This window comes from Panthera uncia, chromosome F1 (assembly GCF_023721935.1).
Source record: "Panthera uncia isolate 11264 chromosome F1, Puncia_PCG_1.0, whole genome shotgun sequence".
In the NCBI taxonomy this organism is placed as follows: domain Eukaryota; kingdom Metazoa; phylum Chordata; class Mammalia; order Carnivora; family Felidae; genus Panthera; species Panthera uncia.
Window position 1 is genome coordinate 28,195,413 of NC_064813.1, and position 13,871 is coordinate 28,209,283.

Genomic DNA, 13,871 nt, shown 5'->3' on the forward strand with positions numbered 1-13,871 from the left:
AAATGTGTGCCAAAGCAAAGAGGGACTACAGCTGGAGCCAATTGAGTGTCCCCAAAGTTCAAGGCCCCGCAAACATAAAAACCCTTGCAGAGTCTGGTCCAATACTGTGAACATGTCCAGGAGGAAACATGATCCACACAGCGGTTTCCCTCCCTCATGGCCACATATTCGAACGTAGACAGATTAAGCCACTTACTTTTTCAACAAAGGACATGTTTTCCATTTTTGTCAGCTCGAGCTCTTTCTCCAGAGCCTTGTGAGAATGCTGCAGTGTTTCCAGGGTGTCCTGCAAAGTATCATTTTTGGATTGCAGCATCTGGACCTTCTGCTCCAAGTCTACCATCACATCTTCCAGTTCTCCTTTTTGCTTCTTCCAAAGCTGCTGTTCTCCTTCCACCTGGGAGAGCTTAGAGATGAGCTGCTCTCGGTCCTGAATCTGATTTTTCAGGTTGCTGATTTCTTCATCCTTCTTCTCTAGCTTCCGTTTGCCATCTTCTACCTGTTGAATGAGGCCACTGGCGGAAGACTGCAAACTAACGTAACTGCTCTTGACCTCGTCAAGGCCTTGTAGCAACTGAGCCTTCTCGTGTTCAAGAGCATCTATTTGACCGCTCAGATTCTGTTCCCGGGCCTTCCAGGTGTCTTGGTCACGACACAAGGCTGCCACTTTCTCAGTTAGCTCTTTTAACTGTGTTTGAAGCATCTCCACGACAATCTTAGAGTCTTCTCTCATCTGTACTTTTTCTTGCTCTTTTTCTTGCAACAGATTTTCAAATGAAGAATTGAGTATTTCTAATTCAGATACCCGTCCTTGCTCTTTCTGTAATTCTTTGGTCACATTTTCTTTTTCTGACCTCATATGGACAAGATCTAATTCCAAATCTCTCAGGTTTTGGGCCATCTCCTCTATTTTTGCTTTGAGGGTCCCTACCTCTGCTTTGGAATTCTCAGCCTCCAGAATCACACGCTCTTGGTCTTGCCCTGATGCCTCTAGTTCTCTTTCAAGGCTCTCCACTCTACTCTTAAGCAGGTCGGTGTGATGTACACTTTCCTTCAGTTTTCCTAAGACCTGGAGCTGCTCCTTTTTATCGGCTTCGAGGCGGACTTTCAGCTTTTCAATGCTGTTTCTTAGCCGATGGATTTCTTGCGCCGAGGAGTCCAGACTCTGTTCTTTGACCTTCTGGATTTCTTGGTCATTACACAAGACTGTGACTTCCTCATTTAGCTCTTTCAGTTGTGTTTGGAGCATCTCCATTGCAGCTGTGGATTCTTCTTTCACCTCTATTTTTTCTTTCTCCTTTTCTTCCAACAGACCTTTGCACGAAGAGAGTAATGCGTCTAATTCAGATAACTGACCCTGTTCTTCTTGTAGTTGTTTCATCAGATTTTCTTTCTCGAACCTTACCGTGACAAGGTCTAATTCCAAATCTTTCAGGCTTTTGGCCATCAACTCCATTTGTGCCTTTAGGGTCTCCACCTCTGCTTTGGAATTCTCAGCATCAAGAATCACCAGCTCTTGGTTTTCCTCTGACATCTGCAGTTCTCTTTCGAGGTTCTCGACTTTATCCTGAAGTGAGTCGGTCTTACGCTCGCTCGCTCTCAGTTTCTCCAGGACGTGAAGCTGCTTCTTTTCATCAGCTTCAATGCGAACCCTCAGTTTCTCGATGCCTTTTCTTAGCTGGTGCACTTCCTCCTGTGTTGAGCTCAGCCTCACCGCAACCTCACCCTTCTCCATCAGCGCATTCTCCAAGGACTTGGCGACGGCCAGCTTTTCGTGTTCCGATTCATTCAGTCTGGTCTGCAGGCTTTCAGATTCCCTCGCAAGTGATTCTTTCTCTTCATTCAGTTGTTCGATTTGGATTTCCAGCTCACTTTTTAGCAAAGATAGGGCCTGTGAGTCCTTTTCCAAACTCTGCAGCTGCTCCTGGAGACGAGCGTTCTCTTCCAACAGTTCACTTACGTTGGAGGGCAACGTCTGAAGGACCTGTGTTTGATCCTTCACCTCAGCTCCAGCCACGTCAGGGGGCTGTAGACATTCACCTTGATGAGATTCGAGTTCTTGTATTTTCTGCTTCATCTTTTCAGACATCAGATCCAATTCTTTATTTTCTTTTGACAAAGTAGCTAATTCTCCACGAAGCTGGTTTCTCTCACTGGTGACCACAGAGAGTTCTTCTTTAAGACGGGCTATAACTTTCTGCTTATTTTCACTGTCTTGTTCTAAATATAGCTTCTCTGTTTGAACTGTCTCTAAGGCAGCTTCCACAGAGAGGGCGTGATGCTCGATGCTACCTTTCTCAGATTCGATCCTCTTTAGCTCATTTTCCACATCAAGAAATCGCTCTCTCCAGTTGTTCACCTTGGCTACATTATCTTCAATAACTTCATGTGAAAATTTATCTGTGCCTACTTCTAAATTAGAACTGAGGACTTCCAAACTCTCTGCTCTCTGGTGTAACTCCTGGTTGTCACAAGAAAAGGATCCCAGTCTTTCACTTAAATTTGATTTCTCTTTCTTAAGTTCCTCAACTATTTTCTCTAATTCTATACATGCTTCCGTCTTGGTGGTTAGTTGTGCTTCCTGTAAATCGAATTTTGAGTCTAACTCTTTTATTTCATTTAGCAAACTTTCAACTTTTTTGTCACGTTGCTCTACGACGTGAAGTAACCTCAAATTCTCATTTGATGTCTCTCTAACCTGCAGCTGGAGATTCTGAATGGAGACCTGATTCTCCAGAAAATCCATCGGTACTAGAGCGTTAGGGTCAGAAAATGACAATTGAGAAATGCGTTCTGAACAGCCTGGGGTTTTGTCTTCTACTGGGGTCTCGTAACTGGTTTCTGTAGACTGTTCCCTAGACCATTCTCCTGTGAATTGGGCTGCACCTGTCTCGGCTATTTTCTCCATCTCTAGATTGAGGTCCTGCTGAACACCGTTCTCACAAATCTTGTGAATGTCAAGCTTTGGTGTGCTCTCTTTAGTTTCCAAAGTACATTCTTCCGACTCTTTAATGTCACAGCTGTCATTTCCACCCCGGAGAGCCTGTAGCTGTAATATACAATGAGAATTCATTTTATTTTTCAGGAGGAATATAGAATAAGGAGGCTTAATTATTATAGAAACTGGCGTCTAGCCTCTGCTACACACATTTCTTCAAATGGCATATTTCCCATCCCATTCTCCTCTCCCCATCCAAATATCCAATGCAATTTAACATTTGGTAAGTTTAGCCACAGGCAAGGCACTGGGTAAGGTATTTATCATGAAGATAAGCCCTTCAGATCAGTTATTTGGTCTAAATTGCAACATAATTAAATTTCATAATTTTTTTCTTGCTAGAAATATTCTTGGTAGCCTAAATATAAAATTTATTTTTGTGATTACCAGTGAGCTAACAAATTCCTCATAAAATGTTCAGCTTCCATCTTCAGCATTTACGACACCCTTCACTGAGAGGTTTCATGAACAGCTCCCCAGCCCAAGGACGTAACCACAGAGCCAGCACTCACTATCTATATTCTTGGATAAATCACATGTCTGGACTTCACCATCTTCTCATCTGTAAAATGGGGATCTGCTGCTATGACCACCATGGTGGCCACCACACCACCTGCCCTCCCTACCCTACCGAGGGAATCAGGTGAGCCTTGTCAACCGTACAGCATTACTAGGCTAGCTGGTAGACTAGAAAGGACGAAGTTATGACTAAATGATTTCATATTCCAAAACAAAAGAGATGGCTCTTTAAATGACTGATAACAAATCATACATTTGCATCAGAGAAAATTGTTAAGAAAATTATTCAGTAATGTGTAATAAACTCCTGCATTTAGTTTTATGACTTTAACTCTGTAACATTAAAATAGTCTGAAAAGGGTAAGAAAAAATATAAAATTCCTATCATATTGTCATCCATTAGCTCTAATTTAATATTTAAGTGTGGTTTATTACTCACAAAGAGTGAAAACACATACAAGTTCTGAAGATGACTTTCTGACTCTATAATATTAATTTTCTCCAGAAGACTTTTAAAAACAACTTTATTAATTTTCCATATATATGTTTAAGTGGAATCACTACAGAAATTTACATCTTCCCCCCCCACCACCGCCATTGCCCCACAATCAGGTTTACTCATTTTCCTAAAGTTGTGCTTTGTTTAAAGAACAAATACAAGAAGCTCTTGGGTGGCTCAGTCAGTTGAGCGTCTGGTCAGGTCAAGATCTCACGGTGAGTTTGAGCCCCGTGTCAGGCTCTGTGCTGACAGCTCAGAACCTGAAGCCTGCTTCAGATTTTATCTCTCTCTCTCTCTCTCTCTGTCTGCCCCTCCCTCACTCATGCTCTGTCTGCCTCTGTCTCAAAAATTAGTAAACATTAAAAAATGTTTTTAAAAACAAAAACAAACTTTGGTATATTTTGTTTTTATACCCTGGAGCTCTAAAAATATTTTCAGTTCAATTTAGTGTAGATTTCAATTCCACAAACATTTACTGAGTGCCTACTGGGCATGTAGCTAAAGAAAGGGCATGTAAATCCCATGTACTTACATCTTCTATGTCGGTGCAGAGCAAGGACCGAGAACTTAAGTCCAGACCTTGTAGCTGAAGCCGGGCGACTTCGAGCTCAAGTGACAGGTGTTCGGTCTGTTTCTTTTCTGCTGCCAACTTGGACTCCATCTCCACGGTCACACTTGTCAGCTTCTGTTGCCACTGTTCATTTTCTGACAAATACTGCTTCTTAAGACAGTCGAGCTCTTTCCTTTCAGAACTTAGTAACTGCTCGAGCTCTTCAATTTCCTTATTTTTCATAATCTCCTGACTTTCAATTTTGTCCTCTAGCTTTTTGAGGGATTGCAGGTACATCTGACAGAGGATCTCAAGTTCTTCGACACTCTTCACTGGGGTGGACAGAATCTCTTTCTTGGTCAGATTCTCCTCCTCCAGACTGCAGCAAGATCCTTCTTCTACATTACACTGGTTTGCTGAAAGATTCCCGACCAGATTATTCAAAAGAGATGTTTCCCCTGTCTGGTCTAAAAGATCTTTGCAAAAAGAGGATTCTCCCAAACTTGTAAGACCAGGGCTGTCAGTCATACGAGAGAAAGACAATGACAGAAAATGCCCTTCCTGGGGTCCTGGCATCTCTTCCTTTACCAAGTCCCCTTGGAAGTTTCTCAGACTTGTGGACAAGACCGAATTTTCAGCTTTTAATGTGTCCACGTAAGACTGCAGGTCTGACATCTTAGAGCTCATTTGACAGTGCTGATCGTGTAAAATTTTGTGTTCGCTTTGTAAAGATGAGAGTTTCTCTTGTAATTCAGCAAAGTGCATTTGAACTTCTTTGTTTGAGAGCGTCAAGTGCTCATAGCAATTACTGTCATTCAAAGGATTTAAGGACGCACTTTTCTGCTCATTTTGTTGTTCACCCAGTTCACCTTCTGCCATTTCTTTCACTAACTCGCCTTGGAGAAGACCGTGTTCATCATTTAGTGTTTTAACTTCATTTACTAGTTTCTCCACCTCTTCTGCCATTTTACTAGCTGCTGTGATACATTCTGATCTTGAGTCATTCAGCTCAGATATTAGCTCAAGCTTTTCGACCTGCAGTGTTTCGCACATTTTCTCTAGCTCACTCAGCTTGCTCATTGCTGTTTGTAGAGAGCACTGCAGGTGCGCATTGTCATTCTGACTTGAAAACTCATGAAGCCCAGAAACGTACTTTCCTTCTGTGTCTACGGCACAGTCTTCGGGGCCACTAAGTTCTTGGGACTGAGTGTCTCGTTGCACGTTTCCCGTGTCTAATTCTACTCTAATTGTCTGTAGGCATTCCTTTTCCTTCTCACTTTCCTGAAGTTTGAATTCCCTCCTTCTCATCTTAGCTCCTGACTGTACCAACTGTGCATTATAACAGTCTAGAGGGGGATCTTCAACTTGGAGATCCATCGGAAGCTGAACATGGCATTCATTTATGTCACTCTCTCCTTTCATAGAGTCGCTAATTGGTTCTGATTCTAGAATCTGATGCTCTTGTTTCATCTCCGTTAACGTCAGCAGGTGCTCTTTCTCTTGTAATAAGGCATTAAGTTCCTTTTGCATCTTACTCTGTTCTTCCTTTAAGGTCATGATTTCTTGCTTTAAACCATCCGCCTCGCTCTTGGAATTGTTTTGGATATCCGCAATCTCCGATCTCAGATCTTGCTGCACTGCCCCCAACTCTAGTATTAGATTCTGGTTTCTTTCTTCGGCTAATGCTAATTTTGTTACAAATGCTTGGTGTTCCCTTGCAAATGCTTCCTTTAGGTGCTCCAGTTCATGTTCTCTATTTTCACAAGCACTGGTGCATTCACTTAGCAAGCATTCTAACTCAGAGTTCTTTTCTTGAGCTGCTTTATATTTTTCACTAAGATCCTCAAGTGCACGTCCTGTTTCTTCACATCTTTGTAGTAAAATAAGTCTTTCTTGCTGGTACTGATTGGATAACTCTGAAATGCTTTTGTCTCTTTCGTCTATACAGTTTAAAAAACTCTCACTTTTTTGGAGTAAGTTAATCTTCTCTTGACTTAAGGTTGCATTAATTTCCTTGAGGGTCTCATTCTCTTGGGTCAGCTCTTCAATTTCTTTTCTGTTTAGAGAAATGGCAGCACTCATTTCCTTCTTCTCTGAGCTCAGGCTTTCAGACAAAAGCTGTAGCTCCTTTAGAGATTCTTGAAGTAAATGGTTGCTCTTTTTTAATTCTTGAATCTCTGCTTGCTCAGTTTCTAATTTTTCATTCAAAAGTTGGAACTCTCTTTCCTTGTTCTCCAGGGCAACTAAAGTTTCAGCAAATACGTTCTGATGAACAGAAGTGTCTTCTTGTAACTTACTAATGCGTTGACTTGTTTCAGCCACAAAACTTGGATGCATCTGCTCTGCTTTGAGGAGATTGTCTTCTATTTCTCCTCTGATTTGCACCAACTCTTCACACTGCTTTTGCAGATCTGAGTTCATCTGCTTTTGAGACTCTAATGAAAACTCAAGAGAAATGACTCGATTTTGTAAGCTGGCTGAACTTTTGGGGCTATGGTCTGCTTCTAACTGGCATTTGCTCCTGCCTGAAGGTGTGCTTCTTTGTTCTCCAAGAATATTTGCAAAGGAATTATTCATTGCAGACTGCTGTTCAAAGGCCAAAAGACTTCCTTGGTGAGCTTCATTGGTCACCAGAGGAGCATCTTTGGATTTTAGCAGATCCCGGAGGCTCTCGTATTCAGCACGCAAGTCCTGGTAACGCTGGTCTCTGTCTGTTACTTCACTCGACACTAACTGAAGTTTGTGCTCTAGATCTTCAACTTGCCTGGTAAGCTGAGATATTTTCAAGCACATGTTTTCTACTTCCTTCTTATGTTTCTGGTCCGAGAGCTCGGCTTTCTGTTGTAGTTCTACGTAAGCTTGTTTATGTGTCTCCACCTCCACGGTCTTGCTGTCTATCATATTGTGAAGGTTTCTGATCTCAACATTCAGATTTTCACTTTCCATCTCCAGTGTTCTTACTTTCTCATTGTATTCGTGGCTTTTTATTTGTTGTGTCTTGAGACAAGTTTCCAAGTGATGAAGTTTACTCTGCAAGCTTCCCTTCTCTGACTCCAGCTGACTTAGAAGCTGTTCTTTTTCACTTTTCCAACGAGCAAACAGAATTTCCTCTTCTTTCAATTCTTCATATTCTTTCTTTTTTAACTCCAAAGCAATCAGTAAAGCTTCAGACTCTTTCTCCATTTTGCTTAACTTATCATTCAGTTGTTCAATGTGATGCTCCCTTTTCTTCAAAAGGTCTTGAGAACAATCTCGTTGCTTTTCCAGATCAGCCAAGGCAAGCTTCAGTTTCTCTAAAGTCAAGGAATTCTCTTGCTGATTGATTTTTTCTTGAAGATCCCTTAACATGGTTTCCTGAGAGGCATTCTTAGCTATTAAAAAAAAAAAAAAAAAAAAAAGTTTAAATTGTCATGTTTTTAATAAATATTCTACAAGAATTCCAAACTATTAAAAAAAAAAAATCCAAACATGGGGTGCCTGAGTGCTCAGTTGGTTAAGTGTCCAACTCTTGATTTTGGCTCAGGTCATGATCTCACCGTTCATGAGATGGATCTCTGCATTGGAATCTGTGCTAACAGCATGGAGCCTGACTGGGATTCTCTTTCTCTCTCAAAAATAAATAAATAAAGGGGCACCTGGGTGGCTCAGTCGGTTAAGCGTCCGACTTCAGCTCAGGTCACGATCTCGCGGTCCGTGAGTTCGAGCCCCTCGTCGGACTCTGGGCTGACGGCTCAGAGCCTGGAGCCTGCTTCCGATTCTGTGTCTCCCTCTCTCTCTGCCCCTCCCCCATTCATGCTCTGTCTCTCTCTGTCCCAAAAATAAATAAACGTTATAAAAAAAAAAAAAAATTAAAAAAAAAAAAAAATAAATAAACTTAAAAAAAAATCCAAACAAACTAACAGCTTCTCAAGCCCTGTTAAAACTGGCATTATTGTTTGGAAAGTAGATCACCTGATAATTATCTGAGATTGTATAAAGACAGTGAGAAAATGGTCCTTATAAGGATGTAATACGTTTGTTCATCTTCTTTCTAAGCAGCTTAATAAAGTGTTGTTGCATAAAACAGCAAGGGGTTATTTTTTTAATTTAATTTTTTTTAATTTACATCCAAATTAGTTAGCATATAGTGCAACAATGATTTCAGGAGTAGATGCTTAAGTGCCCCTTACCCATTTAGCCCATCCCCCCCCCACAACCCCTCCAGTAACCCTGTTTGTTCTCCATATTTAACAGTCTCTTATGTTTTTGTCCCTCTCCCTGTTTTTATATTATTTTTGTTTCCCTTCCCTTATGTTCATCTGTTTTGTCTCTGAAAGTCCTCATATCAGTGAAGTCATATGATTTTTGTCTAATTTCGCTTAGCTTAATTAACACCCTCCAGTTCCATCCACGTAGTTGCAAATGGCAAGATTTCATTCTTTTTGATTGAATAATACTCCATTGTGTGTGTGCGTGTGTGTGTGTGTGTGTGTGTGTGTGTGTGTGTGTGTATACACTACATCTTCTTTATCCATTCATCCATCGATGGAAATCTGGGCTCCTTCCATACTTTGGCTATCATTGATAGTGCTGCTATAAACATGGGGGTGCATGTGCCCCTTTGAAACAGCACACCTGTACCCCTTGGATAAATGCCTAGTAGTGCAATTGCTGGGTGGTAGGGTAGTTCTATTTTTAGTTTTTTGAGGAACCTCCAATACTGTTTTCCAGAGTGACTGCACCAGCTTGCATTCCCAGGGGTTATTTTCTTAAGTACTTGAAACTTTTTTTACTTTGTATGTGTTTATGTATATGTGTATTTTTTCCCTTCTGAAATGCTTATTGAAAGAAAGAAAGCTCTGAGAAGAGCAGCACTGAAATGTAAATAGCCTACTTCACTACAGAATAATTCTCATTTTCCAGAAAAGTGAATAACTATTCCACCATTTTAGCCAAAATCCATAGGCTTAGTACAAAAGAATAAATGATGCTATACGCCAGTACTTCTCAAGGCCTCTGCATGAGTACTATTGAGAAACAATGTTACCCACATCCCAGCCCCTCACAGTTAAGTGTCTATGAGTGGAAGAATCAAGTGGAAGATTTTCCAGGCTCCAATGCCACCTTCTTTTCTGCCTAGTAACTCACATCTACCCACAGGCCCCTCCTAGTTGGAAACAATGGTAGTGGTTTCATTCAAAGCACTCATTGCAAAGCATTCATGCCAAGTGATGGGAAGGCTTTACGTTCAAGTACACTGAGGGCGAATAAATGTGAGAATCTCAACGGTAGACGATAAAGTTAGCATGTATTATAAACTCAGTTGTTACACTAAAGGGAAAAAAATTCCTAGTTTTAACGTGTTTAATCTCAGTCTACCTGCTGAGAGTTGATGGCTCATGAAGACAGCACCACAAGGGCTCTCACTCCACTTCACTTGTGAGGACCTCAAACAAGGATACTGGTGACCAACACTGAAAAATGCCCTCGCCCTTCCTTTTCTTACAGTTTTCTTTCAAGAAAGATGAAGACTGACATTTTTACCCACTGCTGTGGAATAACTGAAAGCTGTCTGAGGAAAATCAGAATTTAAAAGAGAAAACAGTCAAGGTGCCTGGGTGGCTCAGTCGGTTGGGCATTCAACTCTTGATGTCGTCTCAGGTCATGATCTCAAGGTTTGTGACGAGGAGCCCTGTGTTGGGTTCTGCACTGACAATGCAGCACCTTCTTGGGGTTCTCTTCCTCCCTCCCTCCCTCTCTCAAAATAAGTAAACATTTTTTTCTAATTTTTTTTAATGTTTATTTATTTTTGAGAGAGAGAGAGAGCGAGAAAGAGAGCAGAGGAGGGGCAGACAGAGAGGGAGACACAGAATCCGAAACCGGCTCCAGGCTCTGAGCTGTCAACACTGAGCTCGACGCGGGGCTCGTACTCAACAAACCGCGAGATCATGACCTGAGCAAAAGTCAGACGCTCAACTGGCTGAGCCACCCAGGTGCCCCTAAATAAACATTTTAAATAAAGAAATAAATAAATAAATGGGAAAATAGTCACAGAGGAGCGTGACACATATTTCACAGGGGAGGTTGAAAGAAATCCTAGAGGTGCAAATACTCGGCTGAGAAAATTAATGCAAGTAAAAAGACATACGTATGTACAAATAAATGTGAAATGGTGGATTCATGTGGTGTGTGCAGCATAATCCCGTGTCTATACAGAAAGTGAGGAAATAAAATCACTCAGTCAAGTAAGTCATCAAAAAACAATGGTCATTAAGAGCTGGGAAAACACGTATTGAATTTTTCCATCATCTGGGAAATGATATCGAGCGAGAAGATGAGCTGTCTGCATAAAACGAACAAACACACTCGAGACACAAAGAACAGCACTCTGGGGTGAGAGACAACACTGACAATTTACTTTTGTGTGGAGAATATTTACCTTTCTGGTTTCAAAGTGCTGAGAAACCAGGCAGTTTGGGACTCAATGTGTTCCAATAAAACAATGTCCAACTATCACTCTGAAACCAAAAGGTAGGAGGGAGAAAACTTTCTCCACATCAACCACAGACAACTTTCTGGGAGGATATACGGGAAAACTGAAAAACGTTTCTAAAGCCATCCATCCTCCCTCATGGGACATCAGCTTAGAAAAATAACTCCAGGGGCGCCTGGGTGGCTTAATCAATGAAGCATCTGGCTCTTGATTTCGGCTCAGGTCATGACCTCCTGGTTTGCGAAATCAAGCGCCGGCATCAGGTTCTGTGCTGACAGTGCGGAGCCTGCTTGGGATTCTCTCTCTCCTCTCTCTGCCCCTCCCCCGGCTCACCCATGTGCTCGTCTCTCTCTCAAGATAAACAAACAAACTTTTTTAATGGAAATAGAACTCCAAACGCTAAGTGTACTTACCCCTCATTTCTTCTGCGAAGTTCTGGCTCTGACTCAAACTCTGTTTGGCCTTCCTCAGTTCTTCCTCCAGGTGGCAGGCTTCTCTGGCCCTTTGCTCAGACTGACTCTTAAGGAGGCTGTTTTCCTTCTTCGCTTCCTAAAGCACACATTTAATTGGTTATAATCAAAACCACTCAAGCTAGTTATGACTTCTGCCTATATGGGTCCCAAATGGGACCACTTGTGTACCTCGCTGGGGAGGAATCTCACTTTCCCTTTGTGCACCTAATGAAGCTAGACATTCTTACTTCAATCAGATGATTTTATGAATAGAACTCAAAAGCACAAAACCCAAAACTGACAATAATCTTTTTCCTTCAAAGAAATAGACCTCTTTGAACTTTCTGGATGTCCCCATGCTGCCTCAAGAGTGACCTCAAAAGGAGAATCCTACTTAGAAGATCCTCGAAGACACAAGCTCCAAGTTCCTATCACACCTGAATGATCCAATACCTCTTTGCAAAGATCTGATATGCTAACGAACCGAAAACTTCACATGACAAATTTCTTACTTTTCATTGGAAAACCATCTTAAGGCTCACCGTAACGAGGATGTCTTTATGAGTATTAAGTGTTTACCAAGAAAATCAGCAGTGTGCAAGATGCTGGGAAGGGTGTCGTCAAAGACACAAATATAAATAAGAGAAGAGTCTTTGGCCCTCAGGGTAGGTCTTCCCCTGGCAGCGGGGGAGAATTTGATACCAATCACTTAGTTCACACCAGGATCCGCTAAGTACTACAAAGAGGTGGAGTATGCTATGGGAAATCAGAGGGCAGGTACACGGAAGGAAGAATGAATTCTAGATGGGGGAATCTGGTTCACTGGGTACCTGATTAGGTGAAGGAGCCATACAAAAAAGTAGCAGAGACTGATATGCATGTCCATTTCATGGAGTTGGGCCTATTTTTGAATCTTTTTTTTAAATATGTATTTTTTTTAACGTTTATTTATTTTTGAGACAGAGCATGAACGGGGGAGGGTCAGAGAGAGAGGGAGACACAGAATCTGAAACAGGCTCCAGGCTCTGAGCGGTCAGCACAGAGCCCGACGCGGGGCTTGAACTCACGGACCGTGAGATCATGACCTGAACTGAAGTCGGACGCTTAGCCGACTGAGCCACCCAGGCGCCCCCTATTTTTGAATCTTAAAAACAAGCATCGTTTATTTATATGCCAAATAAAACCGCTACTGCTTATCAACCACGTAAGACTTGTGCGTCAACATAATAAATCCTCTGTTCATATTCTTCAATCTGTTTTTCAACCGTCAGTGACTGCATCGTTGGTAAGTATCTCCACCTATATCATATGCCACCCTCTGGACGGCAGGGAATCGGCATAGATTGTTAAAAACCGACGGAATCAAGTGCCTCACATCCTTAGGGGGAAAAACATTTCATAAGGCTACCTTTTTTTTTTTTTTTAAATTGCACTTCAAAAATACCCCTCTGAGAAGAAAGGGGAATTTTTGAATCTTAAAGAAACAATTAAGACCCATCTTCCAAAACCCAACAGCACTGTTAGAAAACAGATGGTCTTGGCAAGGCTGTGTTGGAAAGTTGCCTTCAATTATCAGCCTGGTTACTACCAGCAGATGGGTACCTAGGCAGCAAAGCCAAATGCAAGAAGAGGGAGAATCTGGCTAGTGGAGAGTACTTGAAAACTTGCTGGCAGCTGCTGTGTTCGTGCATATATGTTCATTTCATCTTCAGAACAAGACAGAGCCTGTTGTAGTTACGCTCCTCTGGCTCCCTTGCCCCAATCCTGCCTCCCTTCCATGAGTTAAATGGACGCTCTGTCAAATTAAGAGATCAATCAGGGCTGACGGGAGGCTCCGACTGATCTCAAGACAGAGAGGCTAGCACTTGCACCAGTCAGTGTTAAATTCTGTCAAGAGTGACCATGAACGTGCACGGGTGTTGAGGACTTGAACGAGCATCGTTAAACTACAGAAATGATCATCGCTTGTTTGCTCTCCGGGCTCAGAATAATCACCACTCAAATGAGATCACAGATGTGACACGAAAACTACCTTAAAGCACTTGAACAAGGGTAATGGAGCATTATTATTAGCATTTCTTCCCCAAATTTGACAGCAGCTAGATCTGCAAGATCCATGCTAAGATTAGCTGAATCAGTTCAACGTAAAAGAGTGACTAGAGTTTTGGGGCGCCTGAGTGGCTCAGTCGGTTAAGCGTCTGACTCGGTTTTGGCTCAGGTCAGGTTCTCATGGTGTGTGAGTTCGAGCCCCACATCGGGCACTGCGTTGACAGCATGGAGCCTGCTTGACGTTCTCTCTCTCTCTCCCTCTCTCTCCCTGCCCCTCCCCCTCTCTGTCTCTCTCAAAAAAAAAAAAAATTTAAAAAATAAAAAAAAAAAAA

General features: G+C 42.0%; 1 protein-coding gene across 3 annotated transcripts in view; it reads right to left on the minus strand.

Moving 5' to 3' along the window:
- The window catches only part of CENPF (centromere protein F), a 58,796-nt gene that overhangs the window by 17,216 nt on the left and 27,709 nt on the right, over positions 1 to 13,871 (minus strand). For 2 of the 3 annotated variants that reach the window (XM_049635189.1, XM_049635188.1), the window contains exons 11-13: positions 11,452 to 11,587; positions 4,549 to 7,937; positions 197 to 3,049 (exon numbers count right to left, since the gene is read on the minus strand). In XM_049635189.1, coding sequence (XP_049491146.1) covers positions 197 to 3,049; positions 4,549 to 7,937; positions 11,452 to 11,587 — 6,378 coding nt within the window. The remainder of the gene's footprint in view (positions 1 to 196; positions 3,050 to 4,548; positions 7,938 to 11,451; positions 11,588 to 13,871) is intronic. The other variant, XM_049635190.1, reaches the window with a different exon arrangement.